Source organism: Melanerpes formicivorus, unplaced genomic scaffold, assembly GCF_026170545.1.
Source record: "Melanerpes formicivorus ecotype bairdi unplaced genomic scaffold, bMelFor1.0.p_v2 SCAF_8, whole genome shotgun sequence".
Lineage (NCBI taxonomy): Eukaryota > Metazoa > Chordata > Aves > Piciformes > Picidae > Melanerpes > Melanerpes formicivorus.
In genome coordinates, this window is record NW_027142360.1 from 24,164,991 (window position 1) to 24,177,133 (window position 12,143).

The 12,143-nt window shown below is 38.5% G+C and overlaps 1 protein-coding gene across 10 annotated transcripts in view; it reads left to right on the top strand.

Moving 5' to 3' along the window:
* ANKS1B (ankyrin repeat and sterile alpha motif domain containing 1B) overlaps positions 1–12,143 on the top strand; it is a 420,346-nt gene that overhangs the window by 46,341 nt on the left and 361,862 nt on the right. For all 10 annotated transcript variants that reach the window (XM_068142750.1, XM_068142747.1, XM_068142754.1 and 7 more), the window contains exons 3-4: positions 1,157–1,313; positions 6,890–7,186. In XM_068142750.1, coding sequence (XP_067998851.1) covers positions 1,157–1,313; positions 6,890–7,186 — 454 coding nt within the window. The remainder of the gene's footprint in view (positions 1–1,156; positions 1,314–6,889; positions 7,187–12,143) is intronic.

Sequence of the window (12,143 nt, forward strand, 5' to 3'; positions counted from 1 at the left end):
CCATCCTCTGCATGAGAAGTCTTTTAAACCTTCTTTGTACTAATAAGTTTCTCTGGGAGTAATTCTCCTGGAACTTTGTGTGTAGCAAGTGTTGGGAGAAAAATTGCCTCGGGATTTACCTTCCTAATCTGTACTCAAGGACTTTGCTTTCAGTCGTAACAGAGACTATGCTCAGGTCCCTTCCCTCCTGAGTTTTTGAGGCAAATCAGTCAGAGCCAGTGTTTCCATATTCAGCAAAAAATGTGTGTAAAAATGCCCACACTGGATTATAGATGCTATTAACATAATAAATGATGAGGCCTGACTGTGTCAAACTTTGAGAAGACAAATGGAGACATAAGACAGAATTTATTTACTTTCTGACATACTTGATAACATGATCATAGCACACAGCTGATTTTTATGTGTGGTGTTTGAAATACAAGAGAGTGCTTCAGAATCAGGGATGCAATACATCAGCTTTTTCATTTAATGTGTGACCAGTGTGAAAATACTCAAAGGAATAGAATAAGAATTAAAATAATGAAAGTTGGTGGGCTTTGTTTTGGGGTTTGTGTTATTTTTTCCTCACTACTCTCAGGAAGCTGGCTGTGGGAAATGAAAATAGAATCAGTTATTCCATAGAAGATGGTACATATCTAACTAGATCATCATTGCATTGTTTGCCCCATCTTTGAGATAATACCTTAAAGAAGAAGAGAACCTCTTACTTAAACCTTACTGCAGGAACTGTCTTGATAAAGCTACCCTCTTCCTGCCTGCAGAACTTGGCAATGATGGGGGCAGGAGCAATTTTCTGCCTTTAGTGCCTGGAATGTTTGTCTTGAGGCACATGTATGTGGTCTGGAAAGGCAAATTCTAAAGAGGATTCTTTTGCCAGGTGATCCTGTTGAAAGAAACAGATTCAGAGATCTGATGATAATCTTGTTGATGAGTATTCAGGAGAAGTAAGAATCATTACAATTAATAACATTTTGCCTATGTTTTACTATTTCATTCTTAGAAACGATTGGTCCTCACTTTTGTAGCTGTTTCACTTGACTTACAGGATTTTTTTTTCTCTTATTCAGGGTAAAAATGTTGGTAAAATATGTGTTCATGTAAACATTTCAAATAAGCTTCCTGTCCATTTTCAGATTTACTTCCTGTTTTCCAGGGATATAGTTCTCAAATTACTTCAGTATGAAGCATCAACTAATGTGGCAGATAATAAAGGTTATTTTCCTATTCACTTGGCTGCTTGGAGAGGAGATGTAGACATTGTGAAGATTCTCATCCATCATGGACCATCACACTCCAGAGTGAATGAGCAGGTAAAGTGATAAAAAAAATATCCATGTACATCATCACAGAATCACAGAAAACATCCAGTTGGAAGAGGCTTCAAAGATCATCCAGTCCAGCCTTCAACCCAGCCCTGAAGGGTCAACACTAAACCCTCAGCCCCAAGTCCACACGCTGCTTAAACACCTCCCGAAACAAGCAGCACGTATTCTTTAGGTCTGGCAAATTTATAGCCAAGTTAAAAAAAAACCCAGAATATTCTGTTTTCCATTTCTTTTCCAAGACTGATAAAATCTTTTGACTGAAGCATAACAGATATCTTTCTTCTGGATGGGCACTGACCTAAAGAATATTAGATTTAAAAAGTGTGAAAACCCCTTCTGCTAAGTTTCTGAAAAATCATTTGAAGGCATACTCTAGCTATGCAACCTATATATATTGATGTAAATTTGTATAAACTCTATCTCTGTTTTCCTTTATTAGATTCCTAACATTTTTAACTTGGCAGATAGAATTAATATTCTTTGTATATTTTGAGTGTACTGTAAATGAACTGATATGCAGAGATAAAGGACATACCAGATGGGCTGCATATATACATGTGCAGCAGAAAGGACACATAAATACTAGGGGAAAATGATGAAAGTATTACAGTGGGTAAGGGCAGGATAAATATCTTGCATTCTGTTGTCAAACAGATGGCACACCTTCTGTTTTCTTACTGTATATTCTTATATAGTCTGTTTGTAGGGATAGTATTTAGATATAGAGAGGAGACAATTAAAATCTGACACCGTGTATAGTCAGCTGGACTGCTTGAGAACTGGAAGTAGGCTGTGAAATATGAGTAGCAACCATCAGCTACTGATTTTGCCAGGATAATTAGGAAATTGTTGTAATAAAAAGGTGGGAGTCAGTTCCAGCTTTGGGTCTGAACGGTAGTGTCTACATTGCCTGTGTACAAACTGGTTTGTTCCACGGAGTTTTGGTCAACGTAATCACAGGATTGAAGAGTTATTCAGGTTGCCAAAAGTAAGGCAGGATTTGCCCAAACACAGAAATCTGCTACCTTGTAAGGCCTTGCAGTAAATGAGCAATCAATGTGTGTCTGAAGGTATGACAGAGAACGATCAGAATGTCCATGTCTTTGTGCAGGGGCACAAGGTACACTTTGATATTTGAGGTTACAGACTTAGCCATTGCGATCTGTCCAATAACTATGATATGAATATCCAGTATTAGTGCAGGAAATAGAAGAAAATAAAGTAATAAAATAGGCTCATGTGACAGTCTTCTGGGAAATCCTGTAATACTCTGACTCATCCAAGAAAAAATGCAACCCCCCAAATTTGTCCTTCTGGGGTTTGAGCTGCAGATTAGGAGCGGCTCCAAGTTTCTCATTCTCATCAGCAGTTGCATGTGGAGTGAAACCAGCTGAATTGTAGGATTACCTTTGGTCAAGGAGAGGGTTGCAGGTTTTTTTCACTTTTATTTCTGCAACAAAATAAAAAAACCATCTTTCTGATTGCATGTTATGTATTCACCTGAAGAGTTTCCTTATACTCTACTGACAGGAAATTGAAAGCTGAGGAGGAACTTCACAGAGAGGGATAGTGAAAAAAATATTTCAATAAGATCAGAAAGAGAAATTTAATTTCAAACCTGCTCCTCCCCAACCCACAACCACATCCAAACTTCTAGAATATTCTTGAACTTGATTAGGTGTGCTGTCCAGTCTCTGTGGTTTGATCACTGGAGCAAATAATCAGGGATGCATCTGACTCTACACCCCACAGAGTCCAGAAAAGTTCTTGTCATTGGATCTCCTGCTGTTTCTGCATTCTACCTCAAAACTTTTTAAGGCAAAATGTGTGAGCAGTCCTCACAAGAAATGTTGGGCTGTGAGTCTCTTAAGGGAATCTTGATCATATTAAACTTTGAAGTTAAACTCAAGCAAACACAGTTCTTCCAGCCTGATAAATCCCCTGGTGTTCCACTCTAGCCAATGGCTGGCTTTAGTGTGTGGACTGCTTTCCCCTGCTAATTAGCACTCCACACGGGAGATTATCCATATGAGGGAAGGAGAGAAATGCCATGTTTATATAAAGCCATTTCCACCCACATACCCTCGAGTAACATCAGAGTGGCAATCCCCACCCTAATGTGCATTGTACGTTTTTATGAGACTGTAGGTTTCTGAGGCTTTTGCTTATTTGCTGATGGGCCCTGTAAGACAGGTGAGGGCTCCTCTCAGCTTCCAGCTTCTCTCAGGTCTATGGACCTGAAACTGCAGTTTGTAAGAAATCCTGGGCTGCTTTTCCTTTGAGAGATGGGGAGAAAGAGAGGCATTTTTCCTGATGCTTTCTCACCTCAGCAAAAAATATGCTCAGGTTAGACTTTGTATTTCCCCGCCCCCCTCCCCAGTTTTGCAAACATCACGTTAAGAATGTCTGTGCTTTCAGTTTAAGAAAATAAGCTGGTTCCTTATTTAAAAATAGCAGCTAATTTGTAACATATCTCTGCTTTTCATCTCTTTTATTAAAATTCTGTGTACAAGAAATGCTTCTGAAAAGTTAAGTGAAAATAATGAACCGTACCACAAAGAAGTAAATGAGAAGCTCATCATGCATAAATGCATTTTACATGAATTAATGGATTTAATATGGTATGCAGCAAATTAATTGAACTGCATTCCACACATTCAAAATGCAGTTAATTAGCATCACAGGATCAGATCCAGCCCTATCTAGCATCTAAAGCTCTGAATGCCCCCTACTGTTCCTATTACATAGAATTGAAATAAACAGTAAAGAGGCAAACAATTAAATTACAATGATATTATGGGGATGGTGAAATGCAGAATGGTAACTCTGCACCCAGGAGGTGGGTACAGCATAACAATTATGTAAGAATAATTCTCTCACAGTTTAATGCTGGAGTCTTAGTTGCCATGCACAATGTAAGGTTGAAATTGTAAACCATGGTAAAACATTCCTGTGTTCAGACTTCATTGATGAAGACCTGAGTATATATATAAATTATACATTGGATAAAGATCAATTAGGTAGTATGAGATCAAGAGTTGGTATTAAATTTGTGCCAAATATAATTGAGAAGTTTGAGATTAACAGTCAAGCTCTTGCAAAATTAACAACCCACCACAACATCTGAGTAGCAGTGACATTTATTATGGTAACTCTTATCATAAAATTACAGAATTAGTAAGAAATCCTGCTCTCTGAAAAAAAAAACCCACACAACAAACTGCCACAGACAGGTCAGCAGGTAGTGTTTGGTATTAGCATGGCAGATCAGATGCAAAAATGGATGTCATCAGGAATAAATACCAAGGTCAAAATAGATATAGTTTTAGTACAGACATACCAAGTCTGAACAGTGAAAACTTTAGAGGAATAAAATGTGAACACTTTAGGAATTTCTTGGTGATGTTGTGTTTTATGATTCTGATGCTTGGTTATTTTCTTATATCCATAGCCTGTCTTTTTCCTTGCATTAAAATATTTCATGTACTGTGCATCAGACTTTATTTATCATTAAAAGCGTGCACATTTCATTAATAGTGTTTAATACTTTGAAATGTGAAAGAAAGCAGTTCTGAATCATAGAATGGTTTGGGCTGGTCTAGTTCCACAGGCACCATGGTCACCTTCCGCTAGACCAAGCTGCTGAAGGTCCAACCTAGCCTTGAACGTTCCAGCAAGGACGCATCCATAACCTCCCTGGGCAACCTATTGCGGTGTCTCACCACCCTCACTGTAAAGAATTTCTTCCTAATATCCAGGCTAAGTCTACCCTCTTCCAGCTTCAATCCATTCCCTCCCAGAAACCCTTGTCAAAAGTCCCTGCCCAGCTTTCTTGTAGTCCCCTACAGGTACTGGAAGGCTGCTATATATGTATCCTATAGAAAGGATACATTAGAAGTCACTAGTGCACAAAAACCATATCATAAGATAGTTGAAGAATCATTGCACCGTGTAGCATTGTAATAGTAGATATTTGAACCTGAATTTATGGTCTGTGTAATAGACCTATGGATAGAAAGACCACATGATGGTCTGAATGATGCACAGTGACCAAATAAATACTTACTAGTTTTCCAGCTGTGTCAGCCTCACTCTATGTCACACTATGTCACTCTCTACATGGCTCTTCTCCAGCTACTGTCTTGCAGTTTATCAGGAAACACGTTCCAATCTTGTGTGATGTTGGAGACACCTGAAGAGTTTATCTGAATCTATTGATCTGTCTTTCCTCTCTCCTAGGTTTATCTTAGTCACTTTTAATATGAGGAGAAAATGGCAGAGTTCTTCATTGCAGAGTTAGAAACAATCTTGCCAAAAAGGAAAGAAAAAGGTTTCCCCCTTTTCATATTTCCAAATATTACCATGCAACATGGATTTTCTTTTGAGTAGTCGTTCCTCTGATTCAGGCATTTCCTTCAGAAGTGCAGTCTGGATCGATTTCTTCTCCTGTCTTTGGAATTCTATGTCTACCATCCTCTAGTGTATTTGCTGGATTTTGTCATCATTAGATCATAGAATATAAAATGTGTGTTTTTACATGAAATTTCTTTATCTATTAGCTCATTGTCTTTCTACTTTTACAGTGGTTGTCACAATTGTCACAACATTTTGTACCTGAAATATAAGAGGCATTCCATGCACATACTTTTAAACTTTAGAGTGTTTAGCCTATTTAAGGCTTCATAGAGACTACATAAAAATATATGAATAATATATATGGCCTATAGAATTCAGAGAGCTCCATAAATTCTTTCCTCTCTGAAGAGATTTGCCTGTTTGGGATTGCACTGACACAGGCAGAATTGGAAGGAAACGATTAAAGCAAATGCTTCTTATTCTCAATACTTAATAATTATTAGGATTATTAAATCATGTTTGGGGAAAGTCTTGGGGAGGCATTGCTTTATACAGCAAAAGCTTACTCAATCCACAGAACACAAATAATCATATGCTTTTAAAATGCACACATGCATCTCCCTTGAGCTCTGAAAAGACTGTCTCCTTCTGTGATGTGCTAAGTCTACAGTTGCTGTTTTGGCTTCCATGCTCTGATTGTTGTCTTTGGAGTAACTTTTATAGTGCTATATAAAACTAGTCTTGTGCCTGACATATTTTCATGACACAAGTTTTCTCTGTACAACTCTAATAAAAACTCCTATGATTTAAACCCAGTTAAACTGAGAAGAGAGGCTTAAGGTAAGTGTCACAGTATTTCTAAGAAGAACTCAGTTATGATTTCAGTAACAACTTGAACCAAGGAGGACTACGGATTTTGGCCTATCACGAGCAACAATGTTTTGGGGGGCATGTTGTTCAAAATGGATTGGGAGCAGTGTGGACACACAGGCACCTGATCATCATGGGAGCCATGAAGCTGAAGTGTTACTGTACTATTAGTGAAAGAATAGTGGAGTCATTCTGAAGCATTTAACGTGCATTAGCTGACGTGATCCTGTAAACCCTGCCCGTGTAGTGATCTCATGGAGGCAATTTATAGAAGCTGAGCAGTTCTGCTGTGTGATTAAACAGGAATTTCTGCAGCTTTTGTTTTGTTTTGACAGAACAATGAAAATGAAACAGCACTGCACTGCGCAGCTCAGTATGGTCATTCGGAGGTAGTTGCCGTTCTGTTAGAAGAGCTAACAGACCCTACAATAAGAAACAACAAACTAGAAACGCCTCTGGATCTGGCAGCACTTTATGGGCGCCTGCGTGTTGTAAAAATGATCATCAAAGCGTATCCGAACCTGATGAACTGTAATACGAGGAAGCACACTCCTCTGCATCTCGCCGCGCGGAACGGCCACAAAGCTGTGGTACAGGTGCTTCTGGAGGCTGGAATGGATGTCAGCTGCCAAGTTAGTGTGTAATTTCTTTCTCCTCCTTTTTCTCCTTTCTTCCTTTCCTTCCTCTCCTTTATCATTAGAACATGCTTCAAATGAAATAACTTCCTGCACTTGTTTTTGGCTTTTTAAATACACTTGCATTCACTTTCTTAGAAATGTGGCAAGGTGATAAGTAATGCAGATTTATTTATTGCTACCCCAATAATGTGTTCAAAGGGATACCTCAAGAAAGATACTTGTCTTCAAAGCTAAGTGCTGTCTTGAGAGATGTAAATAACCAAGTCACATCAACCATTCATGGAGGAGTACATACATTTCTGTTAATGACCAGAGCAGTCTGAAACAATACCTGACTGAAAACTCATATTCCCAGGGTTATCCAATTCTAAACTCAAAGCTACTGGGTAATGGCAATTTTGATTCTCTCTTTTTTTCTAAATACTTGCTCTGTAAATCTGAAAGCACATTTTACAGCAGTACACTTGCAACTGCTGACTCCAGTGTGGTAGTTGTTTGGTGCATCTCCTTCTAAGCAGTTTTCTTACTTGCTTCAAACTATTTCAGACTGTGCTTTGCCTGTTTGTGTATTTGCTTCTGATTTAATTTGCTTTTGATTTGCTTTACTCCAAAGTGATACACTTGCAAAAGTTAACACAAGCAGCTCTTTTGTTTCAGCTGTCCTTTACTATTAGAATAGAATAGAATAGAATAGAATAGAATAGAATAGAATAGAATAGAATAGAATAGAATAGAATAGAATAGAATAGAATAGAATAGAATAGAATAGGACTAGACCAGGTTGGAAGAGACCTTCAAGATCATCAAGCACGACCTATCATCCAACACCACCTAATCAACTAACCCATGCAACCAAGCACCCCATCAAGTCTCCTCCTGAACACCTCCAGTGAGGGTGACTCCACCATCTCCTTGTGCAGCCCATTCCAATGGCCAATCTTTCTTTCTATGAAGAACTTCCTAACCTCCAGCCTAAACCTCCCCTGGCACAGCTTGAGACTGTGTCCTCTTTTTCTGGTCCTGGTTGCCTGGGAGAAGAGACCAACCTCTGCCTGTCTACAACCTCTCTTAAGGTAGTTGTAGAGAGCAATAAGGTCACCCTTGAGCCTCCTCTTCTCCAGGCTAAGCAACCCCAGCTCCCCTCAGTCTCTCCTCACAGGGCTTGTGTTCCAAGCCCCTCACCACATCTTCAATAATTTAGGAACATTTAATGCTAAAGCAACACATATCAGAGCACTTGAATGCCTGCTTCTCTTCTAGCTCTAGCAAATGAATGAAGAAAAACTCAAAGAAGCTGAGGTCTGAATTGGGGCTTAGAAAATAAAATAATTGAAGAAAAATAGTCTTTGTCATGGCAACTTACACACTGATGGGTACACGAGGGTTGAATATTACACAATGCTTTTATGAAATATGTTCCTCCTCTTATGTAATCCTGATAATTTTAGCACTACTGTGAATTCTCCTAAGCCATTCCTATCTATAATTACACCAAATGTTTTTCACTGTTCTTTAAAAAAAAATATGGTGGCTGCAGCTTTTGGGAAATCTCTCAAGAAATGAGAGATTCTTCTAGCAATGGTGATCTGTTTGCCATCTACACTAAAATGTTAGCACTCTCTTCCTTTTGTTATTAAATTCCAATTGGCTTTAAATAATTTATATTCTTATTTTTCTTAGTTATTCCTAGGCAGGGGGGGATTTTCTTTATTATTACATTTTTTTTCCACTGGGTAATCTTGTTTCTTCTGTGTTTGTCCTACTTGCCATAAGGAAATACGATTTATTTTCTCACTGATATGCGTGCTCTCCGTCAATATGTTCCTTCTTATTCAGTATCTTGACATATTGACAAGCTGGCTCTGTACATATTGTTAACTTATTACTTCTATAAGCTCTGAAAAAAAGTCTTTACTGGTGAGTACTGGCAGCTTGTTAAACAGCAGAGCATAAAATATCAGCCTGTTACTTAAAAACTGAAGTCATCTCTTTTAATATTAATTCAATTGCTCTGCATCAGTGATTGGGAAAGAACAATATACAAAGTATAACCCCATGGGGTAAATGAAATTGTAACACATTCACACACATCAAATGAATTCAGCTTATCAGCTGCAAAGAGCTCTGAGAAAGTTGAGAGACAATTACAGAAGTAGCCTGCCTGCTATCACTATGTGATTGTAAATATTTATTGGTTAAAATGGGAAATTTACTTTAGCCATGTTTTCCTTCTCTTCTGTACTCCCTGAGCACTTTTAATCACAGCAAATATTTGGACTGATAGTAGAGAGCATTTAATTTTTGATTGAATTAATCACAAATTTTATTCATTTCCCAGGTCTATCCAATATCCTTCAATCTGAAATTATTTAGAAGTGGGCAATACAAATCTGCTTCATCTCTTTATGCATTGAAGTTTTCATTTAAATTGAAACATATGAAAAATACACAGGTTTTGGGTGAGTGATAGATTTTGGGCCCTCAGTAAATTAAGATGCTGCACAGTTCAGTGTGTTTCATGTAAAGAGTAATTTTATAATTGTAAATACCTTACAAACTTGGCCCCTTCTGCTTATCCAACTTCCATCTCTCCCTGTTTGCCTTCCTTGTCTCTTCCACTAATGCTGGCAATTCCCATTGCTTATCATTGTAGTTCTACAGAGCTATGCCTTTTTTGTTTTGCTGTCACTATGTATAGAGGATATTCCCTGAATCAATTTGCAAAGCTACCATTCCATCCTTCAGATTATGTCTGAAATCCATGTCAAAACTCTAGTAAACATCCTGTGAATAAGGACTTGACAAGTGACCTAATTACAAGCTCTTGCATATTTGCAGAGTTAAGACAAATACATCTCTAATTAATAAAACCCTTGATGCTTTTCTGTGAGCCTGCAAATTGTACACCAAGTTTATTTGTTTACCCTAATGTTCCTTCTGACAGTGTCCTTCTATCCCTGCTTGCTTTGTGTGTCCAGCTGTGACATTGTACCTGTATTTAGCTGTAAGCTTACTTGGGGCAGAGACTAGTTTATGATATATTTAGCACAGTCTGTGCTATAGGTCTGTCATGTTTCATACACAGAAAACTTATGCCAGGGAATCAGTATATAATCCACTGATGCAACCTCAAGCAGACTTGAACTCATTTTGTTCATGAAAAAAATATTAGCTTTATTTTTTTGCACTAAATTTCATGTTGGATGGATTTCCAAATGTGATGGTGTTCCATTTCCTAGCAAAATATGATCCAAGGCAATGAAAACCCCAGGAAGTAAAGCAGTGAATATTGCCTGTAAACTTGAAGTTTGCTTGCTGTAATATGGACAAGAAGATTATTTTAGCACATAGGTGCACCATTGTGAGTGTGCTTATAATGATGTACACACAGGTGCACCATTATGAGTGTACTTCTAATGATCTACACATAAGTACATCATTATAAGTGAAAAAAGAATTGACCTAAACCCTCTAGCGTATCTGGAACAAGGTATAGAAATTATTAGCAACTCCATTTTTTAATCCTTCCAATTTATGTGAAGTGTTCTATTACACCAGAAAAAGATCCACACAAGATTGTGTTCTGTCTTCAAGTGATACACCATGTGTGTATTTACAACAAGAGACATATCTGGTCAGCCAGTCCTCCAATTTATCTTAACCCTCTTCAACCTAAGGCTCAGCATTTTCCCTGCTAAAATGAAGTTTGGTAACTGCACTTTCTGATAACAAGGACATTTCTGCCTTCTGGACAGTTTTTGGGTCGAGGGATCTGATTCACTAGTTAGTTATTTAGTATTACCATGAAATCCTGCCTAGGGCTTTGAAGATTTACGTCAGCACTCATCTTCATGACATCTCATGCAGGATTACACATCTGCATCTTATAAGCATGCTTTCAGTCTCCATGTTCACAGACTTCAGTTCATTTCCGTGGTAGCATTTCCACTCTTGCTCAGAAAAATCACCTAGTGGAGAGATTATTCCACTGTTTATATGGTGTGGTTTTCAAACCCTTCACATCCTTGGTGACAGGGACCCCTGTGTTAATAATACTAGGTCCAAACAATAGTTGTGAGCTTTACTCATGCCTGTAAGTGACCAGTCCAAAGGAAATGCCATATCCATACAAATGCCAGAGAGAATAATATGCTGCGTCAATGCCTTTCTCAAGACTGCTGAGATCAAGCATTTTTCAGTAACCAGACCTATACCCACCAGTGACTTTTCTGAGAACTGTTTTCATTCCCAGAAATTTCTGAGCTGAACCTTAAGCTCCCCATGTACCTCTGTGGTTGCACTGTGTGTCACTGCAATTACTGGAAAACCCCTGTAGATCCTGTCTGAGTTAATGGCTCTGAAATCATATCTAAGTAAATCTGAATATTTAGTCTTCTTGTTCAGAATAGAGTCATAGAATGGTAGGGGCTGGAGGGGGCCTCAGAAAATCATTGAGTCCAACCTCCCCTGCCAAAGCAGGATCACCTAGGGCAGGGCACACAGGAATGCATCCAGATGGGTCTTGAAGGTCTGTAGAGAAGTAGACTCCACAACCTCTCTGGGCAGCCTGTTCCAGTGCTCCAGCACCCTCACAGTAAAGGAAGTTTTTCCTTGTGTTGAGGTGGAACTTCCTGTGTTCCAGTTTGTATGCACCCGAGGGTACCATTTGCCCTCTTGGTCACAAGTGCATATTGCTATCCCATGCATAACTCATCAGGTTCTTTCCCATGGAGCTGCTAATAAGTCTGTGCATGCTCATCTGTCTTGCTTCTGAAAATGGAAGGATTACAAATTGTTTTGAGAAACATATTTCATGTGTGTATTCTCTTACTGACTTCCTCCTCCTCCACGTTATACTGTTGGTAGACCTGATGTGCTGGATGTAAAGGACACTGGGCATGCTCTGCTTTGTATGTCCATGCACTAATTATGCAGAAAGATAAAAGGTGGG